The sequence below is a fragment of the Saccostrea cucullata genome, unplaced genomic scaffold, assembly GCF_032062105.1.
Source record: "Saccostrea cucullata isolate Sc308-1 unplaced genomic scaffold, CSIRO_AGI_Scuc_v1 ctg489, whole genome shotgun sequence".
Classification (NCBI taxonomy): domain Eukaryota; kingdom Metazoa; phylum Mollusca; class Bivalvia; order Ostreida; family Ostreidae; genus Saccostrea; species Saccostrea cuccullata.
Window position 1 is genome coordinate 573,881 of NW_026935196.1, and position 17,604 is coordinate 591,484.

At 35.1% G+C, this 17,604-nt stretch overlaps 1 protein-coding gene across 1 annotated transcript in view; it reads right to left on the reverse strand.

Annotated features, from left to right (window-relative positions):
* The window catches only part of LOC134242216 (replication factor C subunit 1-like), a 54,911-nt gene that overhangs the window by 25,821 nt on the left and 11,486 nt on the right, over positions 1–17,604 (reverse strand). Inside the window, exons 3-8 of the mRNA XM_062724303.1 lie at positions 14,788–14,929; positions 14,201–14,388; positions 13,939–14,037; positions 13,620–13,663; positions 12,894–12,978; positions 3,472–3,678 (exon numbers count right to left, since the gene is read on the reverse strand). Coding sequence (XP_062580287.1) covers positions 3,472–3,678; positions 12,894–12,978; positions 13,620–13,663; positions 13,939–14,037; positions 14,201–14,388; positions 14,788–14,929 — 765 coding nt within the window. The remainder of the gene's footprint in view (positions 1–3,471; positions 3,679–12,893; positions 12,979–13,619; positions 13,664–13,938; positions 14,038–14,200; positions 14,389–14,787; positions 14,930–17,604) is intronic.

Here is a 17,604-nt window from a genome sequence, read left to right on the forward strand (position 1 = left end):
ACTTTAACATATATTTTGAATATGTCTTCTTTTGTCTTATCCGAAGGCAGCAGTAAAACTCTAGCATCTCTAAAGTTGGGTAGCCTTCCTGGTAAAGGAAGGCATTATCTCTTGCATACTGACACAAAAATACTTTGATTCTTTCTCTGTCTGTGTATGTCAAACTGTGAGATGGAGCTTTACCTACTCTTCCGTGAACTCGTGGAGTCAACCCGTCTGTATCAAGAGATTTGGCAATGGCCAGCATTTTCTTTTTTTCAATGCAATGCAAAAAACAAAATGTTTTTCTGCATACACGTTTACCACGGAAATAAAATTCCTGAAATGTTCGTTCCCTCTCTTATTTTGTGTTTTTTTGCTTCAGTGTGTGTACCAGATCTACGATGCGCAAATAATTGAGATTTCACAACGATTTCCAACTCTTCCCTTGAAAGTTCCTTACACGATTCCCTATATTCCACGAGAGAGTCAAAGTCTATTGTTGTACTACAGGGTTGTTCATAAAACTCTTTACAGCCACATGTTTCATTTCTAAACTGTGCTTGCTTGATGCACTCAGTTGTATCCACTTCCGATGGTTCAATGTTTATAACTGATTCTGATTCATCTGATCCTGAACTTGCGTCAGAGTCATAGTTTATAGTTACGTTTTCACTGTCAATATCATCTTCGGAATCGTAATTAAATGGCTCGTCTGGTGCACCATAATACAAAACATCAACCATATGAAGTTCGTTGATGAAATCTTCATCTTGATAGTCCGTTAATTCCGACGGAACAGAGCTACATTGACTGTCTTGACTCATTGCATTGTTTATATTTCTCGCTCACGATAAACTTTCTACTGCATTGTTTACTTCCGTTACTATGGACGACGCGACAGTTTATTAATAGACTCTAGCTTAGATAGGTGTGGAGTGGATCTAACATTTTTATTTTGACACCACATTCATTGTACAACTAGCGTACATAAAACTTAATACCCTCGAATCATGAGTTTTCGTGGCATTACGGTTAATTTGTAATAAATTGCTTCAAGACTGAATAATTGAGATGTTTGTTATTTATCACACATACAAACAATAATTCTCCTTATTTTAAAATGATTTTAGCTCACATATCATTTATTATTTGTTCAGAAGGTCATTGAATTCTTGCATAGTTGCTCTTTCGATTTTTTTGCTGACGTCATATGTTTTCGTGGTATTTATAAAACAAGTAAACTATGGAAATCTAGTCGGGCAAAATCCTTGTAAATTTTACAGTGTCAAAAATACTAGTTAATTGACAAAATGATTACATTATTTGACATGAAAATTTATTTGTTGTTAATCAAGACCACATATATCTAGGCGTGCCTAAGCTGTATTGTTAAAAAATGTAAAAAAAAATTCTTTCTCAAGAGTGGCCTAGAAATAATTTTGTAATGCTTTATTTGAATGTTTCATGTTTTAAAATATAAATTCCATGTATACTTAAAGAAATTAAATGTTTAATTCAATTAAATATCAATGGCATAATATTTTTTTCAGCATATAACTTTTTAACACCCCCGATATTTTCTTTGAAAATTATATAAAAAATGACGTTACTAGATCACCGTAGAAAAAATATCAAAAGTGGGAAATTCCAAATTATTGTCACATGACCGGAAGCTGTATGGATAGTTAACAGACGATGATATGCAGGATCGCCGGCTATTAGTTTGTAAGTTTGATATTCTAGTTCAAAACACGACGAATAAACTTATATTACGCAGATTGTCAAATTTGCGAACTATGCATAACTCACTCGCTATATTTTATTTTGGCAAAGGCAAAAAGGTTTAACATTTGGTCATAAAACATGCACAGGGTTCCCCTTTATTAATAGCAAATATGACGTCATTCCGTTCTCGCATTGTGGGATTATTCCTAAAAATAAAAAATACCACGAAAACGTATATACCACGAAAACACATGACGCGACGGTATATTCAAAGGTACATTTATCCTACATGATTCAGAATTAGAACAGTGGACTTTTCCGTTCAATTTCGATCGTCGGGTACTCGGGGTTTGTTGAATAATAATCCGTTTTAATTTAACGATAATGTCGATATGTTTTTAAATTAACTCGGATGTATATATACTAATTGAGGATGTGGAAATAGTAGATTTTATTTTGAAAACACCAGTTTACCTGAAATAAAACACGTCAGATATAATGTAATGAACCGAGAAACAAAAACAGGAAAAGCACGTGTGCACGGCGTGGGAAAAATAACAGAACAACTCCGCAAAACTCGCTGTGTTTTGTGACGTTTTTTCTCTGTTTTGTCATCGCCGCATCTGGTCCCATTTTGCCAGACGCTGTCACATATACGCACAGAAGGACTCTATATTAGGAGTGAAACGGTTCACCGCGGTATTTTCTCTCGGTTCGATACACGGTACAAAATCTCTACTTTCGGTTCGGTTTGTTTTTCGGTCGGGATCGTCATTCAGTCGGGTTTGGCATAAGGTATAAACATGCTTCTCTGTATAATTAGTTCAAAAACGTAAATTTTTGTGGACTTAAGGTTTGTAAAATAATTTTTAACAGACAAATCAATTAAATTTATTTATTATATCCATTCTTCACATAATTTTTTTGACTAGATTAAGTAAAAGAAAGCATAAAACAACAGTTGAATATGTTTCCTTCTATCAAAATGTATCGTATCGAAAATAACCGAACCGAGACCAAATTTTACGATACGTATCGAACCGTGAAGGAGGCGTATCGTTTCACCCCTATGCTATATCCCTCTACAACTAGTTGCACGAGGGGATAACAAGGCCACAGCACTTCTGGACAGTGCAAAGGTCAACTATTATAAGTCAACCATAAAAAGCAAAAATCCAAAACTAATGTGGTTACACATTGAATATTTCAGAGTGTTTAACTTGGAAATATAAGATCTGAAAAACAGTTAGTTACAGCAGGAGTGCCATGGGGATCAATTGTAGGTCTACCTCTTTTCTTATTTTACATTAATGATCTCCCATCATTGACTGAAAATTCAAGCATTGACTTCTTTGCTAATGACACTACTCTACAAATTTCTGACAGTAATATTCCTTCCACTTATGTTATCCATTAACGTTAGAAATGTGGTGCTCATAGAATCAGATGATTTTGATCACTAGTAAAACAAAATGCTAGCTGCTACTTACTACTTTAGTGGGACTGGCCTTTGCCCCTGGTATACTAGCTGCAGTATCTACTTATTACTTTAGTGGGAATGTCCTTGGCCCTGGTATACTAGCTGCAGTATCTACTTATTACTTTAGTGGGACTGGCCTTTGGCCCTGGTATACTAGCTGCAGTATCTACTTACTACTTTAGTGGGACTGGCCTTTGGCCCTGGTATACTAGCTGCAGTATCTACTTACTACTTTAGTGGGACTGGCCTTTGGCCCTGGTATACTAGCTGCAGTATCTACTTACTACTTTAGTGGGACTGGCCTTTGGCCTTGGGGTGCTGCTTTCTTCAGACCTTGGAGTGGCTGCAGTCTCACTCTCGGCAGGGTGGGACTTCTTAGGAGTAAACTTGACAGGAGAGGCTTTTTTGGGGGTAGCTTTTTTGGGAGATACCTTCTTCTGTTCAGGTTTCTTTGGTGATTCCTTTTTCTCTGAGATCTTAGTAAACTGACTCTGCAAGAAAACAAGAGGCCCATGGGCCTTATAGGTCACCTGAGCATCATGCAACAACTTTCAAATGATTGAATTTGGTTCATGTTTTAAGCTAGATGCTATTGCATTCATGATTTTGAAAGAGGCACCAATGCTAATCATAACTATACACTTAGCAATTGTTTGGTTTGTTTACTTAATACCCATAAGCAGGGTAGGGGAACAAAAATGTATGTCAACTAATCAGTAATATTCAGCGACAATCAGGAGTGCTCCTACCACACATGAACCCCTGACCCTAGGTCTACACATTGCACAATTTTTGAAAAGGCACACTCGCTTATCAAAAATGTTTGATTAATACCAAGGAGCAATTCATTTTCAGTATATAAGTAGAGCCCCCCCCCCCCAAATTTTGGTATCCCAGACCCAGGGGCCTTGAAATTCACAATTCTGGAAGAAGAGCCCATCATAAATATGTAAATAGTTCATCTGCTTATTACCCAGAAGTAGAGAAAAAGATTTTCATAGATGTAATGCATTTTCACTATATAATCAATAGAGCCCCGCCCTAACACCATAAACCCTGACCCTGGGGCAATAAAATTCATAATTTATGTAGAGACACTCTTGCTCCTCATAACTATGTCCTTAATTAGTTTATTTAATACTCAGAAGCAGAGAAGAAGATTTTCAAAGATTTAATGCATTTTCACTATATAATCAATAGAGCCCCGCCCTAACACCATAACCCCTGACCCTGGGGCCAAAAAATTCACAATTTTGGTAGAGGCACTCTTGCTCATCATAACTATGTACTTAATTAGTTTATTTAATACCTAGGAGCAGAGAAGAAGATTTTCAAAAATTTAATGCATTTTCACTATATAATCAATAGAGCCTCCCCCTCACACCATAACTCCTGACCCTGGGGGCCATGAATTTCACAATTTTGGTAGAGGCACTCTTGCTCATCATAACTATGTACTTAGTTAGTTTATTTAATACCTAGGAGCAGAGAAGATTTTCAAAGATTTAATGCATTTTCAGTATATAATCAATAGCGCCCCGCCCTAACACCATAACCCCTGACCCTGGGGCCAAAAAATTCACAATTTATGTAGAGACACTCTTGCTCATCATAATTATGTACTTAATTAGTTTATTTAATACTCAGGAACAGAGAATAAGATTTTCAAAGAAATAATGCATTTTCACTATATAATCTATATAGCCCCGCCCTAGCACAAGAACCCCTGACCCTGGGGCAATAAAATTCACAATTTATGTAGAGACACTCTTGCTCATCATAATTATGTACTAAATCAGTTTATTTAATACTCAGGAACAGAGAAGAAGATTTTCAAAGAAATAATGCATTTTCACTATAAAATCAATAGAGCCCCACCCTAACATCATAACCCCTGACCCTGGGGCCAAAAAATTCACAATTTTGGTAGAGGCACTCTTGCTCATCATAACTATGAACTTAATTAGTTTATTTAATACCCAGAAGCAGAGAAGAAGATTTTCAAAGAAATAATGCATTTTCACTACCTACTTATTTAGCCCCACCCTAGCACTAGAACCCCTGACCCCAGGGCCATGAATTTCACAATTTTGGTAGAGGACCCATTGCTGATTACAATCATGCAAACAGTTTGACTGCTTGATGTCCAGGAGTAAAGAAGAAGATTTTTAAAGATTGCATTAATTTTAGTGGTTTTGGCCCCACCCCTCAGGCCCCAGGGGGGCAGGGATCATGAAATTCACAATTTTTGTTCCCCTTCACCCATAGATGCTTTGTGCCAAATTTGGTTGAAATTGGTTCAGTGGTTGCAGAGAAGAAGCTGAAAATGTTCAAATGTTAACGCATGACGGACGACGACGGACGAAAACAGATAGCAATAGGTCACCTGAGTTTACTCAGGTGACCTAAAAATGTGAAAAGCTACGATAGTTATTGGAGAAAACACCAAGAAGACAATATCTTTCTTTCAGCTGAAATGGTGAACGCTTGATTGATTCTATGTTGTTTTACACTTCATTTGAGAACTTTGACTCCTAGTAAGATATCACAAGATACAGTAGATTTTCTTCCTACAACATTTAAAAGTCAAATGACAGCAACTTTTTCTTAAATATTCAAATTTTGTTTCCAATGACAAATTTTATGCATTCAAATCAATGTTTTTAGCAGATTACTTATTAGATATGATATTGGAAGGAACAATCCTTTAAACATGTTAAAGATTGGCATCATAGTTATAAGAAATTGAAAGATTCACACACGTATGTTTAGTTGGTTTCCATGTGAATTTCCAAAGCATTTTACACAATATATCAAAAAATTGAAGTGGGCGACGGTAGCGGACACTATTTTCTAAAGGAAAATAAGAAATGAAATGAGTCATTTTGAGGCTTTTCTGCATAAAACTTAGAAATGCATCAAATAAAATATGTGATATTTCCAGAATGGTCCTCCTTTTTGCCATATTATTGAATGATTTATCATATTCATCTTATCAACTCATTTTCAAGCCAATTTCATAATTTTTTAAGAACACGAATTTTTTAGGGCATAATAAAGCCCAAACCGTACCTTCTTATTGCACCATCTCAAGAATTTCTAAATCAATTAAAAAGTTTGTTAGGTTTAGCTTAAGGACTGACGAATGGAAAGTCATTTATAAGGGTACATGTTCAGATCTTCACTTATCAATCAATCCATTATGTGACCAAGAATTTATGACTATTTCAGAGGTAAAGGAATCCATTTTCATGTGTGGAATTTTAGTAGTCTAAAATAGACATGGGGGTTTCCTTATGATTGATAGAATGGCCTCTTGATATAAGGGGACAAAATAAATTTATTTATCTATTATGGCATATGGAGCATTATCCATGATTATCCGCAATTACTCTTATATAAAATGTTGTACAGGTATATGTTTTTTTTCTTTCTTTATTTAGTAATCTAAATTTTTTTCCTTCCCCTTCTCTACTTCAGCATTATTGTAATGAAATAATACTGCTATCTTATAACAAGAGGCCCATGGGCCACATCGATCACCTGAGCACTGTGGCTGGGAAAAAGCAGAAATTGGATTATTATTGAATAGTTTATATCCAAAAGTAGTCCCATGACCAATCATGGCTTTGCTATTCTTGATATTAAAATGATTTTTAAAGAATTTTCCTATATATTTCTATGTAAAACTTTGATTGGCCTTTGTGGCCCCGCCCTACCCCCTGGGGTCATGATTTGAACAAATTTGAATCTACACTACCTGAGGATGCTTCCATATAAATATGATCAATTATGGCTTTGTTATTCTTGACAAGAAGATTTTTAAAGAATTTTCCTATATATTTCTATGTAAAACTTTGGGCCGCCATTATGGCCCCGCCCTACCCCCGGGGGTCATGATTTGAACAAACTTAAATCTACACTATCTGAAGATGCTTCCATATAAATATGATCAATTATGGCTTTGTTATTCTTGAGAAAAAGATTTTTAAAGAATTTTCCTATATATTTTTATGTAAAACTTTGGGTGGCCATTGTGGCCTCGCCCTACCCCCGGGGGTCATGATTTGAACAAACTTGAATGTACACTACTTGAAGATGCTTCCATATAAATATGATCAATTATGGCTTTGTTATTCTTGAGAAGAAGATTTTTAAAGAATTTTCCTATATATTTTTATGTAAAACTTTGGTCGGCCATTTTGGCCCCGCCCTACCCCTGGGGGTCATTATTTGAACAAATTTGAATCTACACTACCTGAGGATGCTTCCATATAAATATGATCAATTATGGCGTTGACATTCTTGAGAAGAAGATTTTTAAAGAATTTTCCTATATATTTCTATGTAAAACTTTGGACGGCCATTGTGGCCCCGCCCTACCCCTGGGGGTCATGATTTGAACAAACTTGAATCTACACTACCTGAGGATGTTTCCACATAAGTTTCATTTTTCCTGGCACAGTGGTTCTTGAGAAGAAGATTTTTTAAAAGATACCACCAAATTTTCAAGAATTCCCAATTATCTCCCCTTGAATTAGGGCGTGGCCCTTCATTTGAACAAACTTGAATCCCCTTCACCAAAGGATGCTTTGTGGCAAGTTTGGTTGAAATTGGCCCAGCGGTTCTTGAGAAGAAGTCAAAAATGTGAAAAGTTTACAGACAGACAGATGGACAGACAGCTAGACAGACGGACGCCGGACAAAATGTGATTAGAAAAGCTCACTTGACCCGAAGGCTCAGGTGAGCTAAAAACAAAACCAAAGACACAGAGTTTTCTTTAATGATTATCTTAAATTTGGGTCTTGCCCCACTTTTCTGTGGAAAGACCTATTGGAATTGTTCTATTAATTATTATTTTCTTCCACCGATTTTTTGTTTTGAGGTTTATCTAAAAGATTTTTTGTTCACCGTAAAGGTCATTCAAACTTATGAAAAAATTTAATACATTGACTATGTCCCCTTTCGGAGTTCTTGCCCCCTTGCATAAAAAACTTTAATTGTTATTGCTTCTCCTCCAAAACTGTAAACCATAGAGGTACAAAACCTGGTACAAAACCTTTACCAATGTCTGTGACTAACTGAGTACTCTCTTCAATTTATTCATTGTGAAAGTGCCTTATATACTCGAATATAAGTCGATTTTTGGGAGTTCAATTTTTTGTCCAAAACTCTATGTCCAACTTATAGGCAAGTCATAAAAATATTTGCAGTTTTCTGAATAGTGAAACGTAGTATTTCATAAACATTTCTGACAATTATTGTTTAAAATTTTTTTTGGATATATTATATCATTCTAAGACTTATACATAAACTGCAAGTATTTTCATATTTTGATAATTTTATTGTGTGTAGACTTATTTGTTGAATGATTTAAAATTACATTTTCTGGTGTAAATTTTAAAGATATCAATTGAAACCAGGTTAAAACATCAGAGCATTAATTGTTTTGAAATTGTCTACCAATTCTGGGAAAAAGTTGTATGGACTTTAATAAGCGGGTCAATGGTAAATCCCTCCAAATTTACCCCAAAATATACAACTGACTTACAGGCAGACCAACTTATAGGCAAGTATATAGAGTATTCCTAAACCCCTTCAATGATTTATTGCCACTGAAAGTTTTTGATGTTTACAAATACACTGTAACAAAATATTTTGAAAACAAAATTGTAGAGATATGGAACCAACTGCAGATGACTCCTCAACCCTTGACCTTGAAATTATATCAGTCAAAGGTCAAGGTCATTCAAAATATGAGATATGAAAAATATTTAGCATTTTCACAGCAAAATCTTGTTTTTTTAACACATTTAACATATATTTGCATTATAAATAAGTACTTTCAAATTTGCTTGGTACATTTTATTCATATCCCCTAATTGACCCATTTAAAAGTTATTGCCCCTTGTTCAAAAAGCATTGTTATCGCTACTCTTTGTAAACTGTAGAGACATGAAACCTTCACTAATGTCTTTAAATGCAACTTAAATTTATTCAGTGCACAAGAGTCTGATGACCCCTACTATGAGTTATTGATCTTAAACGTCTTTGCATTTACTATTCAACCAAATATCTGTAAAACTATAATTTGTAGAAGCATATTGACTCATGACCTTTGGCCTTTAATATTTGTTAAAAGTGAAAGGTCAAGGTCCTTTCAAAAATTTTATATTTTTTAAATTTTTCAAGCCATATGGACTCTTTTTTTTTTTTTTTTTTAAAATGAAATTAACTTAAGAGAATGAAATATGAAAATATTAGAAACTTAAAGAGGGTGTAAAGACCTCTCATTGTTCAAGAACAATTAGTCTACTAATTTACTCCTTGTTCACTTAGTCACGCTTCATCGCAATTACTGTCCAGGCACGGACTGTGAGACATCCTTATTAGTGACATGTGCTAAATAATTGGCATTGTTTCCAATGCTTTTCCTTCAACAATTTGACCTTTTGTTTCCTAAAACGAGTCGTGGATGGCAATGAGCGGGGGTGGCAATATAATTGAGGGCAATATACCAAGGAAGCACTGTATTCTGAAAATATTATATGTTAATGACACATCTAGATTTCGTGATCATTTCATTAAGATTCTAACTGGCATCTGCAAGAAAATTCTCAAAATTTTCAACTTTTCATTCTATGGCAATGGTGGTCATTTTGAATCATGTTCATCATTTCTGAAAGAAAATTGTTACAATTGTTCAAAACATCCATTAACAAGATGTGTTTGTGAAACGCTATGCGCCCGGCGGCAACAAAGTTCGAAAAAGCTATTTTTAGCATATATGTCACGGTCAAGGTCACAAGGTCATTGACCTTGGTGTCATTTGAAAAAACTTTATTAGTAGAGTATGCATACCAAATATAAAGTCCCTATCTCCTATGGTTCAAAAGTTATGGCAAAAAGTCGAAAAAGCTATTTTTAGCATATAGGTCACAGCCAAGGTCACAAGGTCATCAACCTTGATGTCATTTGAGAGAACTTTACTAGTGCAGTATGCATACCAAATATGAAGTCTCTATCTCGTATGGTTCGTAAGTTCTGGTGAAGGTTAAAGTTGACAACAGACAGACAGACAAACAGACAAACAGACAACCAGATAAACAGACAGGACAAAAACAATATACGCCCTGGATCTATCGATCCAGGCGCATAAAAATTGCTCTGAAAACATAACCGATCTAGCAACAATAATATGTCGGTCAAAAATCATATTTAGAATTACATAACAAAGGGAGTCATTGTCCTTACATAACTTCTAACACCTTTATAAGGCAGAGATCATTAGATGATCATGTATTTTTTCACACATCTGCACGTGCACATTGGAAAATCCGTAAAATCTCTGCACGTGGTAGAGATGTCAATATTCTTTATCTCAAATCCTATCTAGATTAATTAAGTTATCTGAGGTGAAGGTGTAAATGGTTTGTTAAAATTATTGTCCCCTGCTTTTTGTCCCCTCCAGAAAGCAAGGGGACATTAAATCTCAATTGTCTGTCAGTCTCTCCATCTGCTTCCAAAACTTAAACCTTGGTCATATCTTTTGAATGAGAAGAGAAAGGACTTTCACAAGTGTATTTCCTGCGACAAGACCTTTCGTAATCTACTGTGAATTTTGACCCAGAGACCTTGACCTGAAAGTTTGACCAACTTTTCAAAAACTCCAAGCTTGGTCATAACTTTTGAATGAGAGGAGATAATGCTGCTTTCACTTGCAAATTACCTGTGACGTGACGTTTCTAAATACACTACAAATCTTGACCCTATGACCTTGAACATTGACCTTCTTTTCCATAATGTTATTTTTTCCTTATAACTTTTGATTGAAGAGATGTTGCTGTATTGAAAAGAGGGTTTTCATATTTGACATGTGCATTTCCTATGACAAGATATTTCTAAGCATGCTATGATTCTGCCCCCTTTACCTTGACCTTCATGTTTGACCTAATTTTAAACAAGAGGCCCACGGGCCTTATAGGTCACCTGAGTATCATGTAACAACTTTCCAACAATTGAATTGGTTCATGTTTTAATTCAAAGGCCATGAAATTCAAAATTTTGAAAGGGTGAATAAGAGTAACTATGAGAAAATGCATTTCCACCTTACAACCAGTTGTGCACCCCACCCTACAGGAACCACAGACCCTGGGGGCACATATTTCAAAATTCTGGAAATTTTATCATAAATTTTATATCATCATAAATGGTTGATTAATACCAAAAAGCAGATATCAAAGCATTAATTTATTTTCAGACTATGTAACCCCCACCCCAAGTACCCTGAAATTAACCATTTTGGAAGAGGCACCTTTCATCATCATTAATATGTACTTAGAACATTGGCATAATACCCAAGAGCAAAGGAAAAGGTTTCCGAAGTATTGATGAATTTTCACTGTATGATCATTAGAGCACTGCCCTAACACCAAATCTCCTGACCCTGGGGCCCTGAAATTCATGAATTTAGAAGAGGCAGCCTTCTTCATCATAGTACATAGTTCATTGGTTTATACTCAGGAGCAGAGAAGAATTTTTTTAAAAGAATTAATGTATTTTCACTATATAATCAATAGAGCCCCACCCTAACACCAGAGCCCCTGACCCAGAGGCCATGAAATTCACAATTTTGGAAGAGGCACTCTTATTCAACATAACTAAATGTACTTGTTTAGTTTATTTAAAACTCAGGAGCAGAGAAGAAGATGTTTCAAGAATTACTGTATTTTTACTATATGATCAATAGAGCCCCACCCATATACCAGAGCCCCCAACCCAGGGGCCATGAAATTCACAATTTTGAAAGAAATGTTCCTGCTCATCATAACTATGTACTTGGTTAGTTTGTTTAATACCCAGGAGTGGAGAAGATTTTCAAAGACTTTATGCATTTTCACTATATAATACAGCACCGCCCTAACACCAGAACCCCTGACCCCAGGGCCATGAAATTCACAATTTTGGAAGAGGAAGCTTTATTCAACATAAATATATATTCGGTTTGTTTATTAAATACCCAGGTGCAGATAAGAAGATTTTCAAAGAATTCATGTATTTTCACTATATAATCAATAGAGCCCCTCCCTTACACAAGAGCCAGAGGGTGTGTCAGTTTCTTATCTTAGCTGAGAGGGTGTGTCAGTTTCTTATCTAAATTGATGTGTGTCAGTTTTTCATTAGGGTTGATGTGGGATGTGTCCATTTCTTACCTTGGTTGAGGTGGTTGTATCAGTGTAATACACTGGTTGATGTGGGTGTGTCAGTTTCTTAAATTGGTTGATGTGGCTGTTTCAGTTTCTTTCCTTGGTTGAGGTGGATGTGTCAGTTAATACTTACTTTGGTTGATGTGGGTTTGTTAGTTTCTTACATTTGTTGATGTGGGTGTATCAGTTTTTACTTTGGTTGATGTGGGTGTGTCAGTTTCTTTCCTTGGTTGATGTGGGTGTGTCAGTTTCTTACATTGGTTGATGTGGGGGTGTCAGTTTCTTACATTGGTTGATGTGGGGGTGTCAGTTTCTTTGGTTGATGTGGGGGTGTCAGTTTCTTACATTGGTTGATGTGGGCGTGTCAGTTTCTTACATTGGTTGATGTGGGCGTGTCAGTTTCTTACATTGGTTGATGTGGGCGTGTCAGTTTCTTACATTGGTTGATGTGGGTGTGTCAGTTTCTTACCTTGTTAGCTATTGGTGTGTCAGTTTCTTACCTTGTTTGCTGTTGGTGTATCAGGAATGACATCACTTTCATCACAAGCCTGTATTCTGGAGGCCAGTTTACTGGATAGACTCTGCCTCCCTGCAGTAACGCAACAATGTCATGACTAGCAACATGTCTTTTATTTTTTTTAATTTGCAAAATAAACTGGTAACATAAATAAATGCACATTTAAAATTAAAAAAAAAAACATTTTATTTACTGCTTTTTTAAAAGCAAAATGTCTTTCATCTATGAAATGTTCTCAAATTAAAATTCATAATCATTATATTAAAATTTGTGAACACAGTACTAGTATTAAATACAGATCCCTAGAAAAACCGAGCTGGGATCAAGTGCCTTGTAGGAATAAGCAACCCCTGTAGACATACCACTTTTGCTGTAAGCCCTATGTATTGATCAGATAAACTTTACATTCTGTAGTCAAAAGTACATGTATATAGACAAAAGCATAACAATTGGTAGGTAGCACTGTACAGTCAAAAATAAGACCAAATGATAGGTTACTTTTGCTAACAAGATCATTATAATAACAACAGAATTAGGAAATGATGAATTTTAACCAAGAAAATACTTGTAACATCAACTTAACTGTCAGCAGCCCACCTTGGGTTAAAATTTATCATATCTAGAGCATGTCTGGACTGATTTTAATCAGAAAGTTTAATCTACTATTTATTTGCTATATAAGATGACTGATGTTTATTTGAACATGGACTTACCACCTGTATTTGATAATTCCTGCTTGTCTTCAGTTTTTACCTGAAAATTTATAAACACTGTTGTCAAAATCAAAAAACTTTTTCATTGTCTCAAATTTTTCATACAGTCACTTTGAGAGCTACCATAGTTCATGTTATTTCTGTTATTCTGTATATTTAAATAAAAATGACTTGACTTTATTTAGCAATATCAGTTAAACAAACAAGAGGCCTATGGGCCTTTTCAGTCACCAGAGCAAGTTTACTTTTTCAAATAAAAATATATATTATTTTGTTCAAATCAATCAAAAATACATTTAAAAAAAACATTCTTACTCTTTTTGGTTTGCTTTCATCTGCCATGTCTAGAGTTTTCTGGAAGTCATCGTCTTCATGCATTTCTACATCATACACCATGGGTTCTTCTGTTTTACCCTGTAACCAAGTGACAAAAACCCAGTGTCAATGATGTTAATGTAGAATACAGATTACTCACATATTGTTAATGTAGAATACTACTGTAACAGTTATACAAATACATACAAAATATTGACACATTGTTATCCATATAAACTATAGAATGTATGATACAACTGACCATTATGTGTTTGGCTGCCACCTTTTTGTTGGACCGCTTCACGGATTCTCCTCCAAAGAAGTCCTGAACACTCACAGGAGTTTTTGTGACACTTTTGGTCTCCTTCTTTCCATCATTATTCAGATGTTTTTTGGGACTTGGTGTCTTTAAAAAGGCATCAAGTGTTGTTTTCATGGGCTTTTCCTCATCTATGGGTGTTCGAAACATTTAGAAATGAAAAGATTTCAGTTGATTCAGGACATTTTTGTTTATTAATTGCAAACTGGAGTGTTGCATTTTTATTTAACTCTGTAAAATCTGTAGTGATTTTCTCAACACTCTCTTTCTGTATCTTAACTAAAGAATGTTTCTTGAAAATTATAAATAATCAATCACATTTTTCTGCCTTCCATATCTGAATTTGAGTTTACCTGAGTCTACATGAAGTGACCTGGACTTTTTACTACTCACTAACCTGAATCTGCATGAGGTGACTTGAACTTTTTACTACTCACTATCCTGAGTCTACATGAAGTGACTTGGACTTTTTATTGCTCACTAACCTGAGTCTACATGAAGTGACTTGGACTTTTTTACTACTCACTAACCTGAATCTGCATGAGGTGACTTGGACTTTTTACTGCTCTTCCTTTTTGTTTCCTTGACATCTTCTTCTGAATCAGAGTCCAGCCTTCTCTTTGACTTCCATTTCTGTTTTGAGGCCACGACTTCTTCATCCTCGCTACTCACCTGTCAAAAATAAAAATTATAAGCCTGAGAGACTCTATGTAAGTACATGTATATAAAGTGTTTACCCCAATAGCATATGTTATGCAAAATACCGGTAAAATACTGCTTCATATGATACTGATAATCGTATTTCGTAATCTTTTAAACATTGTAATACATTCAAAATGATTTTGTAAAATTTTCCAGACTCGCTAAAATCGATTTCTCAGTGTATTTAAAGAGTAGGCTAATTAACAAAATGGATACTTAGTAAGGGTTTTTTTTATATCTAACCCTAATAATCATTTTGTATGAATTTCCTGAAATCCTTCAACAAGTACTGTATATACTCGCTTATAAGTTGTTTTTTGGGGGGATTTAATTTCTTGTCCAAAACTCTCTATCTGACTTATAGGTGAGTCATAGAATGATCGGTATTTTTATGGAAGGCAATATGAAGTATTTTAACTTTTTCGAAAATTATCTTTTAACAAAATCTGGTTATTATATCATATATGTTTTTAACACACGGAAAACTACAAGTATTTACATGTTTTAATGACTTTATTTAAGGCCCCTCTCTACACCGGCTAGTGCAAAATGTTTTTTGGACATTGAGAAAATTATTTTGATTTAAGGTGTAAATATAGAGCTTATCTATTTAATTTTCAATATATGGTATGCAGCATTTACCCCATGGAAAAATGTTCAAACACAACAGAATATCAGGGAACAGAAATCATTGTTGTTTACTTCCATAGAGAAAACAGATGCTAATTACATGTTCAATTAATTTATCTTGGCCTTTTAAAATATTAGGAATACTTGAATTGATGAAAAAGTAAATAATTTACTGTAAATTTCTATTAATTTAAATTTTAGATCACTCGACTGCAGAAAAATACCATAGAATAAGACTAGAACTCTTTAGTGTACAGTGTAGAGAGGGTTCTTAAGTGTGCATTACATATTTTTTTAATGATTTAAAATTACATATCAGCATCCTTTCTTAAAGTTAATTGAAACCAGGTTAAAATAACTGATCATTGATTTGAAATTTACAACAGCTAAATACTGCTTACTTATTATGGCAAAATGTTGCACTGACTAAAAAGCAGGTCAATCATAATTCCCTCCAAAATACCTTAAACAAGAGGCCCATGGGCCACATCGCTCACCTGAGTAACTTTGGTGATGCAGTTCTTTTCCAGATTTTCCCACTTCCTATATCTATTGTAACCCCCTAACCCCCCCCCCCAACCATCCCCATCTTGATTTTAACAATTTAGAATCTACACTATTCCAGGATGCTGCCACATAAATTTCAGCTTTCCTGTCCTAGTGGTTCTTGAGAAGATTTTTCCTATATATTTCTATGTAAAACTTCCCTATTGTGGCCCTACCCTACCCCCGGGGGTCAGGATTTTAACAATTTAGAATCTACACTACACCAGGATGCTTCCACATAAGTTTCAGCTTTTCTGGTCCAATGGTTCTTGAGAAGAAGATTTTTCTTATATATTTCTATGTAAAACTAGGATTCCCTATTGTGGCCCCGCCCAACCCCCTGGGGTCAGGATTTTTACAATTTAGATTCTACAATACACCAGGATGCTTCCACATAAGTTTCAGCTTTTCTGGTCCAATGGTTCTTGAGAAGAAGATTTTTAAAGATTTTTCCTTAATACCTCTATGTAAAACTAGGATTCCCTATTGTGGCCCCGCCCTACCCCCGGGGGTCAGGATTTTAACAATTTAGAATCTACACTACCCCAGGATGCTTCCACATAAGTTTCAGCTTTTCTGGTCAAATGGTTCTTGAGAAGAAGATTTTTAAAGATTTTTCTTATATATTTCTATATAAAACTTGGATTCCCTGTTGTGGCCCCGCCCTACCCACTGGGGTCAGGATTTTAACAATTTTGATTCTACACTACCTCAGGATGCTTCCACATAAGTTTCAGCTTTTCTGGCCCAATGGTTCTCGAGAAGAAGATTTTTAAAGATTTTTCAATATATTTCTATCTTCTATGTAAAACTTGGATTCCCTATTGTGGCCCCGCCCTACCCCCGGGGGTCATGATTTAACAATTTAGATTCTACACTACCCCAGAATGCTTCCATATAAGTTTCAGCTTTTCTGGCCCACTGGTTCTTGAGAAGATTTTTTAATGACCCCACCCTATTTTTGTCTTTTCTTGATTATCTCCCCTTGGAAGGGGACTTGGCCCCTCATTTTTACAACTTAAACTCCCCATCATCCGAGGATGCTTTGTACCAAGTTTGGTTAAAATTGGCCCAGTGGTTCTTGAGAAGAAGTTGAAAATGTGAAAAGTTTACAGACGGACGGACGGACTATGGACAAAATGTGATCAGGAAAGCCCACTTGAGCCTTCGGCTCAGGTGAGCTAAAAATACATCTGACATATAGGCGGACCGACTTATAGAAGAGTATAAATGCTAAAAACAATTTCAAAGAAATCTCATTTTCAACATGCATTTGACCATGTTGACTCTCTCTTTTTTTTTTTTTAAATAATATTAAGGTGGAATGCCACACCAACTTTTTATTTCATAGATCTTTGAGTCATCCTTTTTAAACAAGGGTTTCAGCATTGAAAGGTCGATATTAGCTCTTAATTATTTTGTATGAATTTTTTTGTATTTTTTCAAAGAAAATGAAAAAAATTAATTAT